The sequence below is a fragment of the Equus quagga genome, chromosome 3 (genome assembly GCF_021613505.1).
Source record: "Equus quagga isolate Etosha38 chromosome 3, UCLA_HA_Equagga_1.0, whole genome shotgun sequence".
Taxonomy (NCBI): domain Eukaryota; kingdom Metazoa; phylum Chordata; class Mammalia; order Perissodactyla; family Equidae; genus Equus; species Equus quagga.
Genome location: NC_060269.1, coordinates 150,476,989 through 150,504,138, shown reverse-complemented (window position 1 = coordinate 150,504,138; position 27,150 = coordinate 150,476,989). Strand labels below are relative to the sequence as shown.

The following is a 27,150-nucleotide window of genomic DNA, read 5'->3' as shown; positions in this document are numbered from 1 at the left end:
CCTCCACTGTCACCTCTACCATTACCACCAGCACCAATCCCCCTTCGCAGCCACCACCACCACACCTACCACCACCATCACCTCCACCACCACACCATCACCATCATCACCTTCACAATGACCACCACCTCCAACACTACATCCACCGCCACCACCACCATCACCACCATCACCTCCACCATCACCATTACTGCTACCACCACCACCACTACCATCATCACCTTCTCCACGCCACCATCACCATCCACAGTCGCAGTGGGGGCCCTTTCCTTACCATTTACCAAATGCTTATCATAGAAGTGCCTCCCTGGGTCCTACTGGCAGGCTGCTGAGGGGGTATCATGATGCTCAGTCTCATTTTGCAGATGAGACACTAAGACCAAAAGATGGACAAATAGTCAGTGGATGAGCCAGGATTGAATCCAGGCCTGAGCCTGAGAGTCTAAGCCCCAGGGTCAATCCATGACAGCATGGACCCCAGTGGCCACACGTGTAAAACAGGGTAGAATTGGATGCGGTCTAAGGATCTCTTTAGCACTCTCTCCTTTCCTCTCATTCCGGGGTCCTTCCCATGTCTCAGCTTCTCACTCTGTTATTGCTGGACCTCACTCAACCCCAGACTTTGCCACTTCCATCGAGAAGGTGGGGTTGCCAACAAAACCCTTTCTTCTCAGACCCTCACATCCTTCTCTTTTGTTCAAGAGGCCTTCCATACACAGAGATCCTGCTGTGTGCCAGGAGCTCGTCCTGTGCCCCTTGCACATATTCACATCCCGGGAGAGGGGCCTATTACCCTCTGTGGCCGTGAAGGCCTGAGGCTCAGAGAGTGAACCTTCCACCCACAACCAGCAGCTGAGCCCACAGGCCAGTACTGGAATCTGGTTCCTGACTCCAAAGCCTGCACTCTTTCCATTTCCCTGGTTAAAATAAAGTGAGGTATTTCAGTTTGGATGCCATAGCAAGGAAAGTGGGGATGTGATGGCAATCTTTCTTAGCTATCTTTTTTTTTTTCCTCTGAGGAAGATTTGCCCTGAGCTAACATCTGTTGCCAATCTTCCTCTTTTTGCTTGAGGAAGATTAGCTCTGAGCTAATGTCTGTGCCAATATGCCTCTACGTTGGATGTGGGACGCCATCATAACATGACTGACAAGTGGCATAGGTCTGTGCCCAGGATCTGAACCCGTGAAACAGGGCTGCCAAAGCAGAGTGGGCTGAACTTAACCGCTATGCCACCAGACCAGCCCCATTTAGTTATCTTGTCATAACATTCCTCAGTCTCCTTAATGTGGATCAGGGCCTCCCCTCCTGGCCTCACTCACTGGCCTCACCCCTTCTGCTTCCTGCTGCCCTTTACCTGCTCCAACAACGACGCCTCCTGTGCCTTGGGCCCTGATGTTTCCTCTTGTTTCCACCTGAACAGCTCATCTCAGACTCAGCTGAGGAGTCTCATCGGCCAGGGAACCTCCTTTAGGTCCCCAGAGTTCCTTGTCACCTCCCCTTTCATCCCAAAACTATAGCTGGCCTCCGGCAGCAACCTGGGTCTGATTCATCTCTGGGTCCCCAGGGCTCAGCACAGGATCTGACCAGACAAGTGCTGCTAGGCCTGGCAGAGCAGTGGTGGGTGCTGAGCAACTGAGAGTCAGGCCCTGGGTGGGAAGGATGAAGCAAGCAGGCTGGCACGGCCTCTGGACTCAGGCCAAGATGGCTTCCCAGTGGAACTCAGGATGGGCAGGGTTAGGGGTCCAGGGTCTAGGCCTCTGACCTTGGCCTGGGGTAGCTGGGGTTCCGAGGCAGCTCTTCGACTAAGACCCTTGTGGTCGCCCACCAGAGCCTGGGGGCCGTCAGCCAGCAGTGAACTCACTCTTCTCACCTCTCCCTCCGCATCTCCTGCTCTTGGCATCACCTGACTCCCACCTTAATTTTAGACATGAGATTTCTATGAGGGGAACAGCGTTTGTCCCCAGCACCTCAGTGGTTAGGAGAAGCCACCTGTGCGCAGCAGCCCCTGGGGATGGGAGCTCTCCTGCCCCTCCTTGAGGTGACAGCTCCCCAGCTGGGCTTCTCCGCAGAGGCCTGGCAGAGTGGCAGGTGCCAGAGGGAGATCTCCCCCCACCCCATCCTGAGTGGGAGAGAGCCCAGCTCGGACCTCAGAGGCCCAGGGCTCCAGTAGCAGGAGTGGAGAGAAGCAACAGATCCCAGTGGGAGCAAAGGAGACAGCTGGGCTGTCCTGGGTAGCCACGCCTGGCCTGGGGTACTCAAGACCAAGCTCCTGGCCCCGTCCCCCATCCCTCCACACCCGAAACTAGTCATCGTTCTGTCTCCTGTGTTGTCGTCTCTGTTCGGCCTCCCTTCTCTCTGACTTCTCTCCAGCAGTACTAACACTTGCTCAACATTATCCTCAAAAGGAGGAAAGCAAGTCACTCCTGCTGAGGCTGCAGCCACCTTTCCTATCTCCCCTCATTCTCTCCTTCACTCTCGGCTCCTGCATGCTGGCCCCTGCCCTCCACACACTGGCCAGGTGGGTCTTGACCTGGTCATTGTACTGGTTAGGACACTGGTCCAGCTGCTTTAACTGAGACCGATCGACAGCGGTTCAACCCAGAAGGAAGCTTTATTTCTCTCATGGGAAAGAGTCTCCAGTTGCAGGCTGTTCTGGCAGATTGGGTGGCTCTGCTCCACAGAGTAATCCAGGGACCCAAGTTGCTGGTGTCCCCTTGCTCTGCCATCCCCTAGGGTGTCCCTGCCCTCCTTTCATGGCCGAGGGTGGCTTACCCCACTGAAATGTCATCCCAGCAAGGAAGGGGGAAAGGGAATGGTGGCAAGAGGGCAGGCGGCTTCCTTGTGAATGGTGACTCAGAACCTGCCCTCATCTCCTCTGCTCATGTGGCCAGAACTTAGTCACATGGCCTCCCCTAACTTAAAGGGAGGCTGGGAATGTAGTCCTCATTGCTGTTCATATCCTATTGGCCAGTGCTTAGTCACATGGTCTCACCCAGCTGCACAGTATGCTGGGGAATGTAGTCCAGTATTTCGCTCACAGCCCATTGGCTGGAATGGAGTCATGTGACCTCCACTCACCACAAGGGTGGCTGGGGAATGTAGTCTCTAGCTAGGTGTCTGTGTACAGTGCTAGAACTAAGAGGGAATGTGTGATTCTGCTACTAAAAGAAAAAGTGGAGAGTGTATCTTGGGGGCCAATTAGCAGATTATCAGTTTCATTCATTAATCACCTCTTCCTTTAGATCTCAAGAATGCTTTCTGCTAGAGGGCCAGAAAACCTGAGTCACAGTGGCTTGGGTCTCAAGGACACTTGCTGTCTACTTAATAAGATGGGTAATGGTTTGGGGACTGAGTCAGCAGCTCTTCCGTTTCGTGATTCTCATTTCCTTCCCTTTGCAGTCACAAGATGGCTGCCACAGCTCCAGGCATCCTGTTGCCATACATCCTCATTCAAGGCAGGAAAGCGGGACAAAGGGGGCATTCTTCCTGATTCTCTCTTTTTAAAGTGGGAAGTCTTCCCCTGAAATCAAAGCAGGCTCAACGCAGACATCTTTTGGCTATGACCATAGTCCTTGCCTGCCTCTAGCTTCTAGCAGAGGTTGAGAAAACAAATATCTTGCAGAGAGAATGAGTTTGTTGTGACCGGCTCAGACCAATGGTAATTCATCCCTTGGTCAGAGCAGGTGCTCCCTGAACACAGTGAGGATTCTGGGAATAGAGAAGGGGCCCTGAGTTGGCAGCCCTCAGGCCCACCCTCCTCCGGCCACCCCGTCTGGTGAGAACATGTGCCCTCCACAGCGGACCTGCCCTCTCTCAGTGTGACACTACTGCCTGTCAAAACTGACTATAGTGGAGCCGTTTTACAACGGGCTGAGAGCTGCCTTTTCAGAGACACTGCCCGGCTGTCTTGAACCTTGAGCTGGGCCAAACCTCTGGACTGGACCAGAATGGCAGTTGTTTTATAAGCACTTGTGTGAGAAGTCAGTAGGAGAAGGGACACCCTGGTCACAAAGACTGAGGATGGTGGGCTTTCCAAAGATGGAATCAACTGTCAATCAATGCTCAGCTAAGACTAGCTCTCTGCCTCCAACACTGATTAGCATTCTCTGTGATCCCGCCTCCCCTCTTTGCCTTTAAAAGCTCCTGACTTTTACTCCCTAGCAGGACCCTATTTGAGTTTCTACCTGAATCTGTGCTCCCTGAATTGCAATTCTTTGATCCCAAATCAACACCTTGCCTCTTCACGGGTTTCTGTTTTTGCGGGTTGACAGACCATCCCTCCTTCATCCTGGAGCCCACGGTCCCCTGTTCTCCTCTTCCTCTCCCGCTGCTCCTTCCTGGTCTCCTTTGCATCCTGCACACCCTCTGCCTTCTCCCGCTGGCGGTCCTGAGGGCTCGGAGCCCCACCCCAAGCCCACACTGCCTGCCAGATCCTCACTCACCTCCACTGTGCCTCAGACTCACATGTTTCTCAGGCCACCCACACCTCCTAGCAGTCACTTCTCCCCCTGGCTTGGCCTTGCTTATGGGTCTGATCACGGTTCTGTTCCAGAACCCCAGGCTATCGTCTGGGCTTCAGCCGGTGTCCCCAGGCCTGCGGAATTCTTCAGTGAAAGGCAGTTTAACTCCAGACCAGCTCCTCGAGCTCTCTGAGTCTGAGCTCCCTCTCCTTACAGTGCAGACTGCAGCCCTTGCTCCCAGGGTGCTGAGAAGACAGGATTCGGGGAAGCGCATGGGGAACACCGATCAATGGCCTGTACAAATCTGGGGTTTTCTCTCTCCCAGCAGTTGTGGGGGCTCTTAAATCATGAACAAAATGAATTGTCGGATGATTCTGGAGCCCTTTGAGTTAGTTATCTCCATCAGCAAGATCCTGCCTGAGTAGATGGCACTCAGGCCCCTGGCAGGGCAGGGGGCCCTGCGTGAGTGAGGGCGGGAGGGGCCCACCCTGCAGTCACCAGCAAGGCGGTGCTGTCTTTGCAGAAGGACACGGGTTTCTCTATGAAACCTTCGGGATCCGGCCGCAGTTCTCCTGGCAGGTTGACCCATTTGGTGCATCTGCCACGACCCCCACCCTATTTGCCCTGGCGGGCTTTGATGCCCACATCATCTCCCGCATCGACTACGACCAGAAGGATAACATGCAGACGATGAAGGTGAGTGGGGAGCCTCATCTGCTGCTGCCAGCTCGCCGCTCCTTCCCTCCCTCTCTGTTCACTGCATCTTAGAAGGCCCTGCTGGACTCCGGAGCGTGGGGGCATTCTTGGTGGCTGCGTGGGCCAGTGGACGGTCCCCGCCCCATCCCTTCCTCTTGCTGTTCCTTCCAGCAGGAGTGTCCTCTCCTCCTACGCGGCCCGCTCCTTGCTGTGCTGCAGGCCCAGCTTGGATGCCTCCTGCTTTCTGTCCCTTTCCCCCTTCGGCTGGGCTGGGGCTGGGGTGCTTCCTTCTCTGGGTCCTGAGAGGGACGGGAGCAGAACTGCACTCAGTCACCCGTGGCTGATGTGCTGGAGGAGATGGCTGGGGCGATCAGGTTTGCCAGGACGGGACAACCCTCCCGGTGGGTGGGCAGCTGTTATGAAACTAAATGGCGGCAACAAATGAGCTCTGTGGAAGCTGCGTTTCCTGCTTACGGAGGGCACGGCCTGCGGAGCTCGTCTCCACTGCAGTCAGTCCTCACAGCAGCCCTCCGAGGTGGGGTGCGCCTTTGCCGGGGCTGCCGTAGGAAAGTACCCCAAACTGGGGGCTTCGAAAAACAGACGTGTCTCATCTCATAGTTCTGGAGCCCGAGGTCCGAGATCCCTGAGTCAGCAGGGCCGTGCGCCCTCTGAAGGTGCTGGGGAGGGATCCGCTCCAGGCCTCTCTCGCCTTCTGCTGCTCTCCAGGGTGCCTCAGCGTGTGCACGGCCGCCTCCTCCCTGTGTCTTCACGTCGTCTTCCGCTGCGCGTGTCTGGGTCCAAATTTCCCCTTTATAAAGACACCAGTCATATTGGATCAAGGCCCACCCTAATGACCTCCTTTTAACTCAATTAGCTCTGTAAAGACCCTCTTTCCAAATAAGGTCACTTTCTGAGGTCCTGCGGAAGGAATTTGACATATATTTTTGGGGGGCACCAGTCAACCCATAAAGATAGGTAGTATCATAATTATCTCTGGTTTACAGATGGGGAAACTAAGGCCCCAAAAGTAAGTATCTGTCCAGGGTGACTTTGGTGATAAAGTTCTGGAGGTGAAGGGCAGCCCTGGCCAGCAGGAGTTAGAACAGCGTGGATCTGGGCTCTAGGTGGGCAGGAAGCTAACTTGTTTACTGAGACCCCACTAAGCGCCACACTGGACGCTTCTCCCGTCAGCTCATTTCTCCTGCAGCTCCTCTGAGGGCTGGGTGTGGCCCTCTCCCATTTTCCTGCGCAGAAACCAAGTCACAGAAGGGTCAGGGAACCTGTGTAGGGTCCCAGAGCTGGTGCTGATAGAACCAGGATATTATCCCTGCTTTGTAACCCTGAACGTTTTCTAACCATCAGAACTGTTAAAACGCAGACTGCACACTTAGTGAGAGGTGATGAGCTCCCTGTGCCTGGGGGTATGCAAGCAGAGTTAGAAATGAGCATCCCTTTCAGGCCTTGGCAGAGAGAGCGATGCCCTGGGGAGGAGGGGTGCATAAGCAGGCAGGCTCCTTCTGGACGGCAAATTCTGCAATCTTATGTGACGTGGGGGTGGGGGGCGTCGGAAGGAATCTAAGAAGGAGGCAGCAGAGGTTGTGGTCACAGAGACCCAGGCGGGGCTGAGGGGGGCGGAGCCAGGGCAGCCCCGTTGCGCCCTGGCTTTCACCTGTTCCCTCTGGGTTCGCAGGGACTGCAGTTCCTGTGGCAAGGGTCCCCATCGCTGTCGGCGCAGCAGGAGATCTTCACGCACGTCATGGACAAGTACGGCTACTGCTCGTGAGTACTCATCTCGGGCCAGGCCCTCTTCTAAGCACTCCCCCGCGTTGCCTCAGCAAGGACCCTCACAGCAACCCTCTGAGGGAGATGCACTGAGGGTCCCATCTAACAGACGGGGAAACTGAGGCATGGTCGCTCACCCAAGATCCGGTGATTAGCAAAAGTGGCAGAGCCAGCATTTAGTCAGGCGGCCAGCTCCAAGGCCTCCACGTCGTGGGAACAGCCAGCCTGTGGGCTCTTGGGAGTCGGACGGCCCTGGGTTCAAATTCACTCCGCCCCTTGGCACCTGTGAGGCTGTGGGCCGGGTGCTTAGCCCCTCTTTGAACAGGAGAGATTAGCAGGCAGGATGAAGGGGCAGCTGGGGGGAAGGATGGCAGACGGCAGAGTCGCTGCCAGGCGTGACCATTTGTCAGGCCCCGCTCTGAGTCAGGCACTGATTCTAGCTGTTTTCCACCCAGTATTTTCATTTAATCCTCCTAACGATCTTGAGTACATTTTACCGACGAGGAGACTGATGCTCAGAGGGGTTTGAAGTGGCCGTTCCTGCAGGCTGGCCAGGACCCCCCCCATATATGCCGCCGGACCTGAGGCTGGGAAGACCCTAACTGGGGGCTCCCCAGACCTCAAGGCTTGTTCTTGGGGTCATTGCCATGCCAAACTCTATCAGAGCTTGGAGCAAAAGGGAAAATCTATAATATTGCTTCTGTCTTTATTTAAAACTTTGTTATTTTGTTCATCGTGATTTTTTTGGCAATAATTTTTATATTTTAAAATATCGCATTAGAATATTACTCGTGTGTCTACTGAGACTTTGGCACCCCCTTACATTTTGCGTCCGAGGCAGGTCCTCGCTCGCCTCACCCCAGCCGCAACCCTGCTTGGGGTCCTGCGCCCCGGGTCTGACGGGCTGGAATGTGGCCTGAAGGAACGAATGATCAAACGAATCCCATCAGATCCACGGCGATGGAAGTGAGGGTGCAGAGGTCGTGGGCTCCACATGGTGCTGAAGAAGTGCGGGCCCGTGCGGAGGGATGTGCCTGAGGTTCCAGGGCTGGTGGCCCGCGGCACCTGGATCTGAGCCGCATCTGTCTACAAAGCTCGTGCTGCCCATCCCTGACCTGCCCTTTGCACGGATGCGGAGACGAAGGCTCCGCGTGGGTCCGCAGGCCCTGTGCCACACCGTGGCCTCTCTGAGCCCTGCTGGTCCTCCCCGACCCCAGGCTACTTTTCTTCTCAGGGTGGGGCCTCTCTAACCCTCCTCTGTCTTGCAGGAGAGGCTTTAACTGGGATGGTTCCCCTGTCTTCCCGACTCCACCTCGGAATGGGATATACCCCGGCATGGATCCCCCTGTCACTTCAGGCAACATCAAACTCTATGTGAAGGACCTGGTGGGCAATGTGAAGGAGCGGGCCCCCTGGTTCCGGACACCCCACGTCCTCTGGCCCTGGGTAAGGCGGGGTTCCAGGCCCCGGTGTGCCCCTCTCAGCCCAGGGACTGCACTCGAGTCCTGCTCGGACCCGGCCGGTCTCCATGCAGGCAGCTCTCCTCAGGCCCGGAGTGGTCCTTCCCTGCACACCCGAGGCCTCGCCCACTCTACCAGCTCCCGCCTCTGCCTGGACCCACCCCAGGCTCTCCCACCTGTAACACGACCCCTCGCCCTCGCCCGTGCCAGCCTCCAGCTTCCACCCAGCTCTCCTTGTCCCATCGCCCGTGCCAGCCTCCAGCTTCCACCCAGCTCTCCTTGTCCCATCACAGTGTTGAGGGCCGAGGCCTGGGCGCGAAGCCTGGCTCCCTACCGTGTGGGCGTGTGACTTAGAGCCCTCTGAGCCTCAGTTTCCTCATCTGTCAAGTGAGGATAATGACAGGACCTGATCATGGGCTGGCTTTGAGGTTAAGTGAGAGGAGGTGGCCCCCAGGGTCCAGTACCCAGGCGTCCACGTCGTTGTCCTCATCAACATCATCGCTGACCTTTGTTGAGTACCTGCTGTGCACCAGGCACTGTTCTATGGGACGCACTTGTCTTATCCTTTTCATCTGCCCCACTGGGCCTAGGAGGCAGGCGCTACTGGCATTCCATTTTACAGGTGAGAGAACTGAGAACCAGAGAGCTTAAGGAATCAGCCTGAGGCCACATGGCTGGGAAGGGGTGGAATTTGGGTTCAGATCCCAGTAGGTGGGCTCTACAGCCTGCCTTCTTAACTCTTGACTTTTTTTTTTAATGACATTTTAGGGTTTTTTTTTTTTTGTCTGTTTTTATTTATTATGGCTTTTTTGTATAGGTGCAGATATTAAGAAATTTTTTTTAAAAAACCAGTAAAACTCTATACATTAGGTCAGTAGGCCCATTGGTGTGACATTAAATCAAAATATTATAAATATACGTTACTGTTTATGAGGCTTGGGGCATAACTTAAAGTATATGTAGGAAATAAAGAAACAATATATTGATGTTCTCGACAGTTCAAACTAGAATGTGATGTTTGCAAAAGGAAGACAGAAACAGCTGCCCACGACATCTTGTGTCCAGATCACAAAAGCCCCAAACGTCATCCTGTGCCCTCGCCCTCTGGGCAGCACGCAGCTGCCCCAGGGGAGTCCTGCAGGGTTCACAAATGTGGGTGTGCCTGGTCAGTGTGTTATTCCGGGGCCCCTTTTGAGGACACGGCTGTTGGCACGCCCGGGGGCCCTAGTCACGCCCTGCTGCCGGCTCTTACTCAGGACCCTTCACTGGGAAGAGGGCAGTTCTTCTGGGGTGCATTAGCTCAGGGGTCCCTCCAGCGGTGACGGTGCGGTACCGCTGTTCATTATGCTATCCGTCCTCCCACTGTTTGTTGTGAGCTCGCAACCAAATCCATAAGAACGGTGAATAGAACACATCTTAGGGCTTCACCTCTTTCTCCAGCCTGAGAGCTGATGAATTCCGGAGGTCACGTCACACTGGCTTCTCACAGGACAAATCTTGCTGGGTCACCCATCAGAAGCTAAGAGAACTTGCCTTCTTCCTGTCTGTTTTGTCCGTGAGAGTCAGGTGGAGAGTTCCTGGGAACCAGGAACTGCAGATTTTTAATCTCTGGACAAATCTTGCAGGGTCACCTATCAAAACCTAAGGAGGGGGCTGGCCCGGGGGCGCATGGTGAAGTGTGCACTTTCTGCTTTGGCGGCCCGGGGATCGCCAGTTCAGATGTTTAATATGTGCACTGGGAGCCGTCTGGGAGTTAGGTGGGGGCCAAGATGTGGGGTGCACACGCAACGCATTTGAACAACCTCAGCTGGACTCGCGGTGATCTCAGGCCAAACTTAAGACATTGCCTCCTCCAGGCCAGACCCCCGACCCTTACGTGGATTCTCACTGTAACTCTATTTCCTGTGTCACTCTGCGTGGCAAAATTCCCACAAGGATAATTTGGAATTACTGTGACTATTCGGGGGGAACTTTGTTGTTTTATCCAGAAGCTCTCTTTTTTTATTGACATGTAATCGACATATAACATCATATTAGTTTCAGGTGTACGACATAGTGATCAGATATTTGTATATATTGCGAAACGATCACCACAAGAAGTCTGCTTATCATCCATCACCACACATAGTTACAAACACATTTTTTCTTGTAATGAGAACTTTTAGGATCTACTTGTTTAGCGTCTTTCAAATATGCAATACGGTATTATTAACTAGATTCACCACGCTGTGCCTGACACCCCAGGACTCATTTATCCTATAACTGGACATTCGTACCTTTTGACTCCCTTCACCCATTTTGCTCCCCCTCCCACCTCTGTCATTCTCTTTTCTTGTGGCGTCCTTTCCTGGCTTTGGTATCAGGGTAAACTGACCTCGTAAAATGAACTTGGAACTCTTCCCTCCTCTTCTACTTTTGGCAGAGTTTGAGAAAGATTGATATTAAATCGCGTTTACATGTTCCGGAGAACTCACCAGTGAATGTGTGGGGTCCTGGACTGTTGCTTTTGGGCGGTTTTTATTACCAACTCCTTACAATCTCCTCACTACTAATCAGTCCGCTCATATTTTCCATTTCTTCATGATTCAGTCTTGGTAGCTTGTGTGTTTCCTGGAATTCATCGGGTTTTTTACTTTGACTGTCTTTTTGAAGAGGAGGTCAAGGTCAGTAAATTTGAGTCATGGCTATTATCAGTCATTAATAATTATTGTATTATTATATTAATGATATTGATAAGCAGTAATACTGATGGGCTGTAAGAAACTCCCCAGGAGTAAAATAAATCAGACAGAAGAAGACGAATACTGTGTGATCTCACTTACATGTGGGATCTAAAAAACCTCAAACTCACAGAAAAGAGATCAGATTTGTGGTCGCCAGAGGTGGGGGCGGGGCAGTTGGGTGAAGGTGCTCAAAAGGTCCACACGGGTATGGGGAGAAAATGTGCAACGTGATTAAAAAAAGGAATCATGAAACGTCCAGAGGATTCAGCTATGGGAGCTCTTTGGGGCCTTCACCAGCCGCCCCAGAGAGCGAGGGGAGGCTGGTGGGGGTGATGACGGGCCCTGGAAGGACAGGGGTTGCTTCTGTGCCCGGCCCGCAGGGGTGCGACGAGCAGTTCTTCAACGCCTCGGTGCAGTTCACCAACATGGACCTCCTGCTGGACCACATCAACAGGAACGTGGGCGGCGTCTCCGCCGAGTACGCCACACTGAGCGACTACTTTCATGCCTTGCACGTTCTCAATCTCACCTGGCCTGTCCGTGACCACCAAGACTTCCTGCCCTACTCCTCAGGTACGAGTCTCTGGGCGTGGGGAGTGGCGATTTGGTGCCAGGTAGCCTCTGCACCCCTGATGTCTGCTTAGCCTTGCACTTTGAGCCCATGAGGGGCACTGGGACAGAGACGAGCCCTGCCCCGACCTACCTGTCCCGCCTAGTCATCCCAGCTGCCACACACGGCCCGGCTCCCCCAGGTCCAACTCTCCCCATGGCCCACAGTCAGTTCCAGCCTCCATGCCTTCACAGTGCAGGGCTCTCTGCCAGGAGTAACCCTCTTCCACCTTGTCTTCCTTCTTAAGTCCTATATAGGTTGTAACGTCACCTCCTCCAGGAAGCCTTTCCTCATATTAGGGCTAGACCAGGTGGCTCCTCCGTGTTCCCAGAGCCCCCAGTTTCCTTTCTGGTAGTACATAGTCTCGGTTAGGGGACCTCAGCTTCTTCATGTCTGTGTCCTCGAGGCCAGGTCTGTGCTGGCTGCAGACAGCACAGTCTAAGGGTTAAAGGGGCCAGATGTGGAGTCGGCCTGCCTACTTCCTGGCCGCGTGCAAGTTGTGGAACTGTCCTTTCTCAGTACAGTGGGGACAGTAATGGTGCTTAGTCCATCGAGTTGTAAAAATGAAGAGACAAGAAAAGCTCTGAGCCTAGTGCCTGGTCCAGAGGAAGGCTCAGCAGATGTAGCTGATAGTAATGCCGATGTCTTCTCTGCCCTGGACGTCAGCCGTGCAGCCCGGGCCGAGGAGGCTAATGCAGGGCCTGCAGGGTGCCACGAAGCCAGCCGAGCACCAGCACTCCTCCCAGGCTGAGCCCCCTGCTGCTGAGACCCCTGTGGACCCCGCCTCCACTGTCTGCCAATCCAGGCGGGAATTAGACCAAGCACAGCACGACGTTGAGAGCTGGAGGAGGCAGGAAAAGCCCCCCGACCCCACGCCCAGGCCCTGCCTCAGGGGCATCGGTGGGGAACAGTGTTGGCTAAACTGTCGAACCATCTAACATATTTACTGCATAAGATGCAGAGCCCTTGGAGGGTCCATGTTGTCCTGCTCTGCCTTTGCTCAGAAGGAGAAGGCAAGGGGCTGTGGGGGTTAGGGGGGGAAAGGGGCCAGGTCACCAGGGCCCAGGACAGCTCAGGGCCCCGAACGCAGCCCCTGTGTCCCAGTCAGCTCTGCCCAGCACCAGCTTGCGTGCACGGGCTCATTCAGTCGGAGAGGTGGTTTTGGAAGGGAGAGAGGAGATGTGTGTTTAGCCCCATCGCACAGGTAGGAGATCCACGCTTGGAGGGCATCCCCTGGCTGAACAGTTAACGGAGGCCAGGATGTCTGGAGCCAGGCCTGCCTGGGGCCTGCGCCCTGCCCTCCCCCACTGACCAGCAGCTACAGGGGGAGGGCTGGCCCCAGGCAGTGATTCAGCCGCACACCTGGGTTTGGATCACGGCTCCTCCCCTCACGGGCCATGTGGCTTTGGGCAAGTGATGGAAAGGAAAAGCCCCCTTTCCGAGCCCAGGTTTCGTCGTCAATGAAGTGGGTTCTCAGGAGGATGGAGGGACGCCCCTGAGAAGGCTCGGCAGCGACCACATCCCTTCTACCAATTTCTTCTCTTTCCAAAGAGATGCCAGGGTGGACCCCAGCTGCAGGGCTGGTTCCAGGAGGGACACTGTCCTGCCTCACCCGTGACCTGAGTAGGACTTGCCCCTCAGGGTCGAGGTCTCTCAACTGCGCGGTGTCAGGCTGGAGCTGCGCAGCTCTCAGGACACTGCGGATGGGATCACTTTGGTGGCAGGCTGGCTACCGTGGAGGTGGGAGGGGCTACATCGATGTGGGCGGGGTTACGTTGAGGTAGGAGGGGACACGTCCATGTGGGCGTGGCTACCTCTAGGGGGTGGGGCTATGGCGTCGTCACGTGGGGCGCTTAGCTGGGCGTGGCTTCATCGAGGTCTCCTGGAGGACACGCTATTTTCTGGGAGACTGGCCAGCTGAGGTGAAGACGACACTGGGCGTTTGGGGGTGCTCTAGGCCCGGCTGGTGCTGTGCTCGGAGCTTGGGCTGTGGAGTGCCCCTGGCTGATGTGGACGCTCAGCGTGGCGATGGAGCTTTGGGGGACCTGGTCTCTCTGGCCCCCGGAGCCACGTGGCTACCCCTCCTGGTCTGGAGAACCCTCCAGGTCCTGTGCAACAGGGAATGGAGGCACGGCCTAGTCCTTGGAGCAGGCAGGAGGCGGGAACAGTGGAGACCAGTGAGCCCCTTTGTCAGACGCAGCTACGGGGCGGGTGCCCTCCCTCCTCCCACGGCTGCCTCCACCAGGCCTCATCCTCTCTGTCCAGGGTCAGGACAGCCGCTCCTGGGGGCTCTCAGCTCCCATCGCCCCCTCCCATCCGTCCTCCCTGGGCTCCCAGAGGCACCCCGCTGAAATGCAGACCTGTCCGGGGACTCCCCACTGCCCACAGAGTCACGTTCAAAAGCCTCTGCCAGGAGTCAGGGCCCTTCTCCGTTCCTGCCCACCAGGCCCTCATCTCGTTCTCTCCCCTCCCCGAGGTCCCCCAGGCCCTTTGCTCACAGGGCTGATCCAGGTTCCCCAGGTTCGCCCCTGGCTCTTGTCTCCCATCACACTCCTTGAGCACCCCGCCCACCCAGGCCTGTCTCGGCCCTCCCTGATCCTCCCACCTGCCCCAGCCCCTCCCAGGAGCCCCAGGTAGGGCCTGGCCTGGCTGGGGCAGGATCACTGACCTGGGCTGCCTCCCTGGGTGCCCCAGGCAGACCCCGCCTCTCTCTGCCCCCAGCTGTCTCAGGTCCTGGTGGCCAGGACCTGGCTGGCTCGCTGTGCAGGGTTCTCATGTCTACTGCCCGCCCTTGTCTTGCAGAAGCGTTTGAGGCCTGGACCGGCTTCTACTCATCCCATAGTGGGCTCAAGGGGCTGGCGAGGCGAGCCAGCGCCCTCTTGTACGCTGGGGAGTCCATGTTCACACGGTTCATGTGGCCGGCCCCCCTCCGACCCCTGGACCAGGCCTGGGCCCTGCAGCAGCTGCGACAGCTCCGCTGGGCGGTGTCTGAGGTAACGCCCCGCCCCTCAGCCACAGTGCAGGATTGGCACCTCCTGTGCAGAGTGCTTCTCCGTCCCCAGGCTCACAAACCCTCCCAGCCCTGGGCACCCGAGGGCCACTTCACCGAAGAGAACAGTGAGGTCACCCTTCCTCATGAGGCCCCTGCATGGGGAAGTGGGGCCAAGGCCAGGGCCACAGTCAGACAGCATCCAGCTGGCGGCTTCCACAACCTAGAGCCCCGTTCCCCCAGTGGGTAGAGGGCAAAGTAGAGCGGCATTGGTGTCCACCTGCCTGGATTCGAATTTCAGCTCAGCTGTGTGGCCTCAGGCAGATGACTTTCTTTCTCCCTGCACAATGAGAAGCACGTGCCCACCCATGTTGGTGGTGGGGTAATCGAATGTGATAGTGTATAGAACCCGCTTAGCGGGGGCTGCCACAAAGGCGACTGTTCGTTAGTTTCCATCTCCTCTTGTCCCCTCCTGTGCGGGTGGGAAAACTGAGACCCAAGTCCTATAACTTGTCCTCAACACCCGGCTGGCAAGTGGCCACAGTGGCCGTGACATGTGTACGGCCGCCTACAGGGAAGGGCTGGCAGAACTTGTCACTGTGTTGGGGGTGAGACGGGTTGACCGTAAAGTCCATCAGAGTGGCTGGGCCAAGTGGCTTCCCCTTGTGGAGCCTCGGTTTCCCTTCGGTGAAGAAGAGGTAATCCTGCCCCTAGCTCGGTGCAGAGAGGCGTGAACGGCCCGTGTGGAGCGTGCCTGCAGGGGACCAGCGGCACTTATGGGAAGACTGGGTCATGCAGGTGAAGCAGCGGGCGGTGGGGGGTCCCTTCCACAAGTCTGTTGTCTGCTCAAGGCAGAGGACTCGGGTCAGGGGTTTCCATTAGGTCAGAAAAGGGTGGGCAAGTTCGTCAGCCTCTCTGGTCCTCAGTTCCCTCCTCTGTAGAGAGGGAGGACGCCCGCCTTCTCCACTGGCACCCGGGCACGGGAATGAGAGCCAGCGCCCAGAGGGTGCCAGGTGCCCAGCAGGCGCTTTTCAGAGGCAGGTGCTGACCCGCTTCTTGCCCCGCTCCGGTGGGGGCCGCAGGTGCAGCACCACGATGGCATCACTGGGACTCACACCCCCGAGGTGACAGAGATGTACGTGGAGAGCCTGCACACGGGGCTGCAGGGCGTGCAGAAGCTGATGGCCTCCATCGCCCTGGACGGGACCCGGCTCCACTCAGGTGAGAGACGCCCCTGCGGGGGGCGCTGGCCCTCTTCTGAGAGGGGGGCCTGAGGAGTCTGCAGAGGGGCCTGGACCACCTGAGCTTCAGACTCTGAGGCCACATCTGTCATGTGCCCGACCCTCGGCCTGACCTCGGGCAGGTGCCGTCCCCTTTCTGAGCCTCTGTTTCCTCTCCGAGACCGGAGGAAGGGTTGACGTTAGAGCGAATAATAGCTGCCACCACCATTTGGGCATTTGTTAAGTTCTCTTCATGCATGTTTAACGTAATGCCTTGCCAACGCTCTGTAAGCTAGGAACTGCTGTTGTCCTCACTTTATAGCTGAGGACCCAGGCAGAAACAGAGAGGTTGTGGACTTGCCCAGGGTCACACAGGTAGGAAGGAGCAGAGCAGGGATTCAAACTGTTAGCCGTGCACTGCCCACTCTGCAGAGAGGATGCAGTTCCTCAGAGACCAGGTCCCAGGCTGGCTCCCCTCACTCCCTCCTGAGCTCAGCTTGGCTGTAAATCACATTAGCGCAGCCACTGGGCCGGCCTCTTTGTATGTGAGGGTTTCGCGTGTGTAGAGTGAGGATCGTACCAGTTTGCCTGGGGCCCAGTGGGTCCCAAACCCGGAGAGTCCTGGACAAATCTGGACAGGTCGTGTCCCTGTGTGTGCAGGAGCTCTTACTCTGCACAGGGCTTCCCCAGGCCCCCACACCAGCCTGCCCTGCGTCACTGTGCACTTCTCACCTCTGGCCTCGCAGCTTGGCAGACCTGCTCCTCTTGCCTCTGGGTCTGCGTGCAGTCTCATCCGACTTCCAGGCTCTGGAAGGGCCCTGGGGACCAGGGGTGCAGAGGACAGGGCCCCTGCACACAGGGAGTGCGGTCGGGTAGGGAGACAGTCCGAGAAAGAGAGCTAGAACCTGGGGTCTCACTTCACTGCCAGCTGGGGCGGTCCACTCCCATGAGCTTACGGGGCGGCTTTCCCGCGCAAGGGCTGAGTGGAGAAGACCAGGAGAGGCATTCCAGCCAAAGGAACAGCCTGGGCAGAGGCTCGGGGGCTAGAGAGTGTGTGCTGTGTTCAGGGATCCATGAGTCGTCAGACGTGGTCAGAGCTCGGGGCACAGAGGGTGGAGGATGGAATGGGAGGGAATCAGGTCTGCATCGCAGGGGCATCAAATGCCAGGGTAGGTGATTGGACTTGACCCCCAGGCTCTGGAGAATTCTCTGGTCCCTCACAATGTGCAGCAGTCAAAGCTTTGGAGCCAGGCCTCGGAAGCTGGGTCACCTTGGGCAGCCGACTCTACCTCTCTGGGCTTCAGTTTCTTCATCAGTCAAGCGGGGCTGCTGGAGAAGCGTGTGAGGAGCATGTGGAACCTCCGCTCTCCAGGGGCACCCGGTGTGTTGAGTGAGTCCAGTGGCTGCAAGTAAAGCCTGCTGTCTGTGTGCAGGCCCACAACCCGGGGGACACTTTGCTGTGGTCTACAACCCCCTGGCCTGGACGGTCACCACCATCGTCACCCTGACTGTGGGCTTCTCCAGTGCCAGCGTCACAGACGAGTCAGGCCAGCCTGTGCCTGCACAGGTATGGCCCTGGAGCCTGCTGGAGGTGCCCGTGCAGCTTGCTGACCCTGCTCTCCCAGGAGTGCGAGATGTGGTTGTGGACCTGTGACGACCCTCCCTCGCCACAGGGACGGCTGTGTCGGGCACATGTCCACTGAGGGTCAGCGGGACCCATCCAGGGCACGCACCCGGGGCTTCGAGCATCTGACGTGGCCAGAAGTCCCTTTCTCCTCTCCCCTCCCCAGAGGGTCTTGGCGTGGTCTGCCTGCAGAGGGGGTTCCCCCTTATGCCCTTTCAGGAATATTGGCATATTCTGATGTGAATTTCCACTTTTGCACGGGAAAGGCCTTCAGGAGGCTTAAAGGGCTGGTTTTTGGAGGTGCTAATGTTGGGGGGCTGGACCCAATCTGCCTCTTTCTGCAACACCCAGACACCAGCCTAAGTGTCCTCTCCCTTGTCATCTCCTTCCACGGCCTGGAGCCAGCATGCGTTCCAGAGGGCACCCTACCTCTCACCTGGCCAACCCGTCCTTGGAGAAGTGGGGGAGGTGCTGCCATCAGTCAGTCGTTCAGCAAACACTCCTGAACGCCTATTCTGCTTCTGGCCCTGGGCTGGGGGCTGGGTCCCTGGACAAGAGTGTCATGTGAGGTCATGGGAGCAGACACTGAAATGGACACAAGGTGTGGAGTGGTGAGCCGGGGCGCCAGGGCAGCAGCCCTCAGCTGAGCCAGAAGAAGGAGGTGTTCATCTGACAAAGGGAGGGGAGAGAGGGGTGCAGGTTTGAGCAGACCCAGCACATAGCACCCCTCCCCTATCCAAATGCAACACTGAGGAAGAGTAAATTCACTTAAATATTTCTGGAGTTCCTACTGCGTGTCAGGCCCTGCTGTAGGCACTGGGGATCCCATAACAACCAAACAGACAGACGTCCCTGCCCTCAGGAGCTCATGTCCTAGGGGGTGGAAGGTGGGGACAGGCAGGAAACACGGTAAGAAAATACAGAATGTGACCGACGATGGTGACTGTGATGGAGGAAAATCACCTCTAGCAGGATGGGGCGGGTGGGACGAGAAGTCTGCTGTTTTCAGATAACGGCTGGGTGGGAGAGAGTGTGCAGCAATCGTGGGTTTGCTAAATGGGCGTCTCCAGAAGGCCTCCCACAGGGGATCAGAGACTGCGTGCTCTCCCTAGAGAGTGAGGGGGCCCCGCTTCAAGTGCCCAGGGGCCCCGCCCAACCCTCTCCCTAAAGCAAGTGAAAGGAGCTGGGGAGAGGCCGGGAGGGTTTACCTGAAAACGTCCTTCCAGGGGGAAGTTGGAGGATTGGGGGACAAAGGCACCCCTCCCAAGAAAACGCTCTCCAGGTAGAGGGAACAGCATGAGCAAAGGCTCAGAGGCAGGAAATGGCAGGAGTGTTGGGGAGGAAGGGTGCTTTGTGATCTGGCCCTAAAGGATTGAGGGAGGCAGGGGAGGGAGACGAGGCTGTGGCTGGATCCTGTTGAACAGGGCGGATGCAGTGGGGGGAAGCTCAGCACAGTCAGTGGTGGAAACACCCTATTGCATCAGTGGGTAGTGAGCACCCCATCTAGGAGGTATGCGAGTCAGAGGTTGCTGGGGAGACTGAGGTGTCTTCTGGCCCTGAAATCCGCTGTCTCCTCCTGTCCTGCCGGCCCTGTAGGTCCAGGGGATGCCGTCTGCATACCGCCTGCATGTGCTGACCACGATTCCAGGTCTCACTTACCACCGCTACAGCATCCGGCCCACTGAGGAGGCCCAGGAGGACACCGAGAAGACGGCCGCCACCAAGGCTATCACCTTGAGGTTTCGCCTCAGGCCAAGGAGACGCACGGAGGCCAGGAGCAGCCGCCTGGTGTCCGTGAAGAATGACTGTTACACTGTGTTCATGGACCTGAATACCAACCTGATGCACAGCATCTGGGAGAGGTGAGACACAGCCCTTGCTGTCTCTGAGGAGGAGGCATGCCCTGGGGCCTGGGCGTGTCATACTGCCTCCTGGGGTCTCTGTTTCCTCAGCTGCTTGGGGCAAGAATCAGATGGTGGTGAAGGCCCTTTCTGTAATACTGTCTTTATTTCTAGGAATGTGAGTCTAGGCCAGTGCAGGAAAGCCTTTCTTGAGCTTTTCCATTCCAGGGCTGTTGATCCATAGAAAAAGGGTGTGTTGAGGGCCTCACCTAGGGGAAAATCTATTCATTTTATCTACTTTTTGAAATTTAGAGAAACATAAATTCTATTGATCCACTCACCCTCCCACCCACCCATCCATCCATCCTCCCACCCATCCATCCATCCATCCATCCATCCATCCATCCATCCATCCAGTAACCCTCCCATCCATCCACTCATCCTCCCAGCCATCCATCCACTCACCCACCCCCTCATCCATGAGCCACATATGTCAGAAGTTCTGTCCTTCGGTCATTCCACAGATTCTTCCTGAGAGAGCATGTGGCAGGCTGGGGGCCGACAGCAGCCAGCGTGGGTGGTCAGGGAGAGTGAGAGGGAGGGTGGAAACAGGGTCTGGCCCCAGCATTCTGGGCCTCCCTGGGCAAGCTGGGAGAGATGGGAGCCCACAGGCTGGCTTTGGGGTCCCTCTTCATTCAGACCCCGCGTCCCTTCTAGGACGCCCCTGCAGGGGCCACGGCAGCTCGCCAGCCGTTTCTGCCAGCCCACAGATGCCCCACACGTAAGCCACATCCATGACCCAGGTTTTCCAGTAGTAGAGCTCGTGTCATGCTGTCTGTCTGCCTGATGCCTGTCTGTCTCTCGGCGGGGGAGAGGGCTGTTCCTTATGAGGCCCCGTGAAATCCCAGCGGGGACGGATTGCCCCACCAGCGCCTGACACGTCGTCAGAGGGAGAAGGAGCTGTTGGACCCGAGACAGGGGTGGTCAGGGGAGGCCGGCAGGGAGGAGACCCCTGAGCTGGGCCTGAGGCCTCGAAGGGCAGAGAGTACGTGGGCACAGACAAGGGGACAGTTGTCCATAGAGGGAAAGCGCCTATGCAGGGGCCTGAGGTGGGACGCTGCGGTGTGCAGAGACCAGCCCCGGGGCAGGTTTGGGTGAAGGGGACTTTTTTCTCTTATATAACAGCTGTATTGCTGTAATTCAACACCATATAATTTACCCATTCAAATCATGCTTGTCTTTGATTTTTTGTATATTCACAGATTTGTGCAAGCATCACCACAATCAATTTTAGAACATTTTAGTCATCCCCAAAAGGAGCCTCATGCTCCCCATTTTCCCCTCCCCCAAGGTCCCAGCAACGCTAATCTACTTCCCGTCTCTCTGGATTTGCCTGATTTGGACATTTCACACAATGGAGTCATACCGCGTGTGGTCCTCTGTGGCTGGCTTCTTCACTTAGCATCACGTTTCCGAGGCTCATCCAGGTCGCCATGTGTATGAGTCCCTCGCTTCTTTTTATGGCTCACTAATATCCCACTGCAGAGATATACCAGCTTATGTTTATCTAGTCTTTAGTTGTTGGGCATTTGGGTTGATTCTGCTTTTTGGCTGTTACGAATAATGCTGCTGTGAACACGCATGTGCAAGTTTTTGCGTGGCCTAAGTTTCCATTTCTCTTGGGTTGAGTCCTAGGAGTGAAATCACTAGGTCGAGGGATAACTCCGTGTTTAGCCGATTGAGGAACTTCCCATGTGGCTGCACTATTTTCCATTCCCACCAGCCGTGTACGCGGGTCCAGTTTCTCCACATCCTTGCCAACGCGTCATTTTCTGTCTTTCGATCCTAGTCATCCTAGTGGGTGTGGAGTGATATCTGCTTGGGGATTTGATTTGCGTTTCCCCGCTGACAGCTGGTGTTGAGCATGTCTTCATGTGCCTGTTGGCCATCTGTAGATCTTCTTTGGTGAAATGTCTATTTGGATCCTTTGCCCATTTTAAAAACTGGGTTTTTATTATTGAGTTGTAAGAGTTCTTTATATTTTCTAGATAAAATTCCTTTATCAGGTACATGACTTGCAAATCTTCTCCAATTCCGTGGTTTGACTTTTCCCCTCCTTTTTTTTCCTTTTGTGCATGGTTCTTGTCTCTTTTCTTCACCTTTGAGAATTTGCTGTGGTCGGTTTGCACTCTGTCTCCACAGAGCTTCTGTTACAAGGTAGATGACTCTCCCGGGGAGCATAGAGCATCCCCACCCTTCTTACTTCATCCTGACCGCGGAGGCCTGGTTTCAACAGTGTTGGAAAAAAGTCTCCACAGTTGAAAACTGCCAGGGAAGGAAGGAAGACCGCTTGCTCTCCAGAGGGGTCCTCGGCATCCCCAGCCAGGCAGGGTAAGGGCCCTGAGCTCAGAGGGGTGAAGGAGAGCCGCCTCAGAGATGCTTGTCCCCATTTCTCTTAGGGCTGCCCACGCAAAGTTTCCCGTTAGTGACTCATCAAGGCTCATTCTCCTAAGTGTGATGTTCTTTGTGTCTATCTCAAGAAGTCATCAGACATTTTTTTGCCAGTGAATATGTTTCTGGTCAGCAGAGGTTCTTAAGCAGTTTTGATCCGTGGACCTCTGATGGCACCTGGTGAAACGTGGACCCCTATTTTGAATAATGTTATTAAAAGTATAAAAGGAAATACTTAAGATTAAAGGAAATGTATTATGTTTAAATAGAATTCTCAAAATATAATAAAAACAAATCGTAATATATACCCTTCTTCAGCACATTTGATAATAGGATGTATTATTATCTAATTGTTAATCATAATTCTTTTGTGTGTATGTGTGAGGAAGATTGGCCCTGAGCTAACGTCTGTGCCAGTCTTCCCCTGTTTTATATGGGATGCCACCACAACGTGGTTTGATGAGTGGTGCTGGTCCACCACCAGGATCCGAACCTGCAAACCCCAGGCCGCTGAAGCACAGATGCGAACTTAACCACTATGCCGCCGGGCCGGCCCCTTGTTATCCTAATTTTAAAGTAGTGGTGAATATAAATATTTTGAACTATTTGCAGCAGCTATAACGTGCTATAAATCTGTGCTTTCTTCTGACGACACAGTCACAGGTTCTGCTCACAGCACTGAAATTTGTGGCCTGTGTTCAGAATGGAAGGAAAGGCTAAGTCAGTTATGGGTCAGTGGAAACAAGGGTATGATTTTATTCACCCGCGTCGGGGGGCCTCCTGAATTTGATCCGCGGTCTCCTTGATGCTCCATGTTCCCCAGATTAAAAATTCTTGCTCTGTAGATTAAGACAAATAAGATAAATCAGATTTGTCTTGCATATCAAAGAATGGTTTTAATATATTTTTCATAAGTTACAACAACTAAAAAACAGTCTTTGAAGTGATCTTTTTATAGGAAAATTGGGACCAGACTTTATTCTTTTTTGCTTTGGTTTTTTTTTCATCCTGAAGCGAAGTGTTGCCTTGCCATGCTCGGCTCAGTTAAACACATCCAACAGTAAGTCCCTGTTATTTGAACACTCTGACTTTGCTGGGAAAGGGTGTCCATTTATGCAAATAATGATGCTGTTGGACTAAAAGCTAAACAGAAGGATCTGGGGGTCAGAGATAAATTTCTATGGGAATAGGGCGTTTGTTTAATGACGTGTGATAATGAGTATAGTACATATAACATCATGTTAGCTTCAGGTGTGCAGTGGAATGATTCAGTATTTGCACCTGTTGTGGAGCGATCCCCGCAGTGAGGCCAAGTGTAGGTAGCATCCGTCACTGTACTTAGGTACACAATGTTTTTTCTTCTGCTGAGAACTGTTAAGATTTACTCTCTCAGCGACTTTCAATATACAATACAGTATTATTAACTATATTCCCCATGCTGTGCATTACACCCCCAGGACTTATTTATTTTATAACTGGAAGTTTGTAGCTTTTGACCCCCTTCACCCATTTCTCAACACCCCCCCCCCCCCCCCGACCCCGGCAACTGCCAATCTGTTCTCGGTATCTGTTAGCTGGGATTTTTTTTTAATCCCACATACAACTCAAATCATGCTGTATTTGTCTTTCTATCTGACCTTTCACTTAGCATAGTACTCTCGAGGTCCAACCATGTTGTAGCAAATGGCAGGATACCCTTCTTTTTATGGCTGAATAATATTCCACTCTGTGTGTGTGTGCGCCACATTGTCTTTCTCCAGCCATCCACCGATAGACATGTAAGCTGTGTCCATGTCTTGTCTGTTGTAAGTAATGCTGCAGTAAACAAGGGGGTGCGTGTATCTTTTTGAATTAGTGTTTTCATTTTCCTCAGATAAATACTCAGAAATGGAATCGCTGGATCATGTGGTGATTCTATTTTTAATTTTTTGAGGAACCTCCATGCTGTTTTCCATAGTGGTTGCACCAATTTACAATCCCACCAACAGTGCATGGGATTCCCTTTTTTCCGGATCCTCGTTAACACTTGTTATTTCTTGTCTTTCTTATCACAGTCGTTCTAACAGACGTGAAGTGGTATCTCGTTGTGGTTTTGATTTGCATTTCTTTGATGATTAGTGATGTCGAGCATGTTTTCATGTACCTGTTGGCCATCTGTATGTCTTCTTTAGAAAAATGTCTGTTCATTTCTTCTGCTCATGTTTTAATGAGATTGTTCGGTTTCTTTCGCTATTGAATTGTATGAGTTCTTTCTATACTTTGGATATTAACTCCTTATCAGATATGATTTGCAAATATTTTCTCCTGTTTGGTAGATGACCTTTTCCTGTTGTTGCTGGTTTCCTTTGTGTGCAGAAGCTTTTTAGTTTGCTGTATCCTACTTATTTTTGCTTTTGGTGTCAAATGCAAAAATTCATTGCCAAGACCAGTGTCGAGGCGGCCTGTGTTTTCTTCAAGGAGTTCTATGGTTTCAGGTCTTACATTCTAGTCTTTAACCCATTTTGAGTTAATTTTTGTGTATGGTGTAAGATCGATGTCCAGTTTCATTCTTTTGCACATGGCCATCCAATTTTCCCAAAAATGCTTATTGAAGAGCCTGTCCTTTCCCCATTGTATATTCTTGGCTCCTTTGTTATAAATTGACCATATTTTTGTGGGTTTTTTTCTGGGCTCTTTGTTCTGTTCCATTGGTCTGTGTGTGTGTTTTTATGCCAACACCATACTGTTTTGATTACTATAGCTGTGAATATCGTTTGAAATCAAGGAGAATGATGCCTCCAGCTTTGTTCTTCTTTCTCAAGATTGCTTTGGCTATTCGGGGTCTTTTGTGGTTCCATACACATTTTAGGATTGTTTCTTGACTTTTCCCTTTCTTGATGGATTGGGGGGAGCTCTGAAAGGAAGCCAGGGGCGGGGAGCCTGGGGCCAGATGGGAAAAGCTTTGGGTACACACTAAGGAAAAGGATGCTTTTCTCTTCTGTCCTCTCCAGAGGAGCTCGGTGGGCCTTCTCTGGTGCTCCTTTTCCTTTCCAGTCCCCTCAGAATCCCGCAGAAATCCCTAAGTGGGTGGGGAAGCATTACTTCTTCCTCTTCTGCAGCCAGGCAGGGCCAAGCTCCGGGACAAATGTATCCCTGTGTGTTTGTTTGGGTTTGCGATCCAAAGACACGTCTACAAGGCTCTCAGCCGTTTTCCACTCTGCCCGCATCCTCTTCTGAACCCGAAAATCCTAACACAGCGGAGGGAGCACAGACTGCGGAGTGGGAACTGGATCGGCGTCCTGGCTTGTGCACTTCCTAGGTGTGTGAGCATGGGCAAGCGACGTCCCCTCCCCCAGCCTGTGTGCCTTGGTAGTGAAATCGGTGAATAATCCCTGCCTGAGGGGTCAGGAGAATTGACCAGGTGAAGCCAGTGAAGGCCCTGGCATGTGACATCCGGGAGCTCGGAGTCAGTGTGACAAAAATCCATCCTTGTGCTGGTTTAGGGGCTGAAAGGAAAAGGGATGACGGGCAACAGCTCCGGGGGTGGGTAGCCTCTGTGGCGGCACCGGCACCCTCTGCTTAGGCTCACTGGCCCTCATTATGCAGCCTCTCTTCCCCTTCTTTGTCCGCTCAGGGACATGGAAGGAATATAAAGCCACACTGGCTCTGGGCGGGGTGGCGGGGGTCTCTAAAGGGCTTTTATCTGAACCAAGTGCACGAGCTTCATCTGGTGGCCTCGTGACTGTCGCTTAGGCTCTGCACAGGTCGTTTTCCCTCAATCCTGGTTCGCAGCTGGTGTCTGCACAGAGGGGCTGTTAGCCTGGTCCCTGAGGATAGCGCCCGGAGACACTGTCCATGATGCTAGTACTCTTCTCGCTATCCTGCCTCTGCAGACAGAGTAACCGAACAGTATACATGACCCAGGAGTTCATGGAGTACCACGTCAACTTTAATTTGGGTGAGCCCAACCTGTCTGATAACTACTTGTTCACGCCGGAAGAGGCCGCAGAGCCATCGTGGGGAGCCGTGAGGATGGAGATCGTGGAGGGGGAGCTCGTGACCGAGATCCGGCAGTACTTCTACAGGTGCGCCGGGCCTCCCTCTGGGCCCAGCACGCAGCAGGCGCATGCCCGCGGGTCAAGGAGGGGATGAGGGCCCGACTTTGCTCCAGAGACCCAGCCTCTGGACCTGCGCTTGGCACAGGGTCATCGATCGATGCAAATCTGATGAGGAAATGTGTTGCCCCAGTCTCTGCGCACAGTGGCTCCGTTTGCAAGTGTCACAGTGGGTGGTTCCTAAGTTCAGAGCTGGGACAGGAACCCACAGTGGCCATGACTTACACACGAGAGGAGTGCTTATGTTAACAGTAACAGACATGAGCCGTCCAGGCCTGGCCTGGCAGCTCCGCAGTATCAGGGAACTGGGCTCCCCCCATTCTACTGCCTAAGAGGGCCGCCTGCGCACCTGGCCTGCGGAAAGGAGGGAGGGAGTGAAACAAGGAAGGAAAGCAGGGAGGGGCATCCAGAAGGCTCCCAGAGTGTGACTTGCGGATCCTGCTTCTCCAGCACGGTGACGGCCAAGTATCACTCCTACGCCATCTTCTCCCGGGTTGCCCACGTGCCGCAGGACTCTCACGGGGAGCTGCTGTGCCGTCGCATAGAGCAGGAGTACCAGGTGGGCCCCTTGAATGTGAACCGCGAGGCCATCCTGAGGACCAGCACGGATCTCAACAGCCAGCAGGTCCTCTACTCGGACAACAACGGCTACCAGATGCAGCGGAGGCTCTTCCAGCACCATGAGAAGAACAAAATCGCTCGGGTTTGTCCTGCGCCGCCCCGGGGGCACAGCGCCCACAGATGCAGTCCTGATGGGGCTTTTCCAGAAGGCCAGAGCACACGGTTTAACTCCCAGCTAGTAGCAGCAGGGGCCTCTGGAGAGAATTCTGTCGGAGCCCCTTGCCGTACATCATGCATGTGCACCGTAAGGGGACTCAGGCTTGGGCTCAGGGCAGACCTGGCATCTGAACTCTGGTGCCACCCTTGGTTGAGGAAAGGCCCCGAGGCATCCTGTCTGTGCCTCAGTTTCCTCTTTTGTGAGATGAGTGGGTCCTCAGAGGTTCGTCCTGGGGACTCATGAGCTGATGCCTGTCCAGGGCTGCGTGAGGCCAGACCCCCCTCAGCTGCTCTTGGCTGAGAACACTGCCCACAGGCTGGCAGGTGGTGGGCGTGGCCTGAGGGCAGCCGTCAGGTTCCGCTCCCAGATCCTTTGCCCTGAGCCAAGCACTCGTGACCTCGGGCAACTGCTTTGTTCCCCA

General features: G+C 54.6%; 1 protein-coding gene across 1 annotated transcript in view; it reads left to right on the top strand.

Annotated features, from left to right (window-relative positions):
• The window catches only part of MAN2B2 (mannosidase alpha class 2B member 2), a 40,323-nt gene that overhangs the window by 4,386 nt on the left and 8,787 nt on the right, over positions 1-27,150 (top strand). The window contains exons 4-13 of the mRNA XM_046657279.1: positions 4,985-5,157; positions 6,848-6,936; positions 8,157-8,385; positions 11,503-11,695; positions 14,535-14,725; positions 15,804-15,942; positions 17,333-17,508; positions 19,162-19,427; positions 25,730-25,921; positions 26,402-26,654. Of these exons, the coding sequence (XP_046513235.1) occupies positions 4,985-5,157; positions 6,848-6,936; positions 8,157-8,385; positions 11,503-11,695; positions 14,535-14,725; positions 15,804-15,942; positions 17,333-17,508; positions 19,162-19,427; positions 25,730-25,921; positions 26,402-26,654 (1,901 nt within the window). The remainder of the gene's footprint in view (positions 1-4,984; positions 5,158-6,847; positions 6,937-8,156; positions 8,386-11,502; positions 11,696-14,534; positions 14,726-15,803; positions 15,943-17,332; positions 17,509-19,161; positions 19,428-25,729; positions 25,922-26,401; positions 26,655-27,150) is intronic.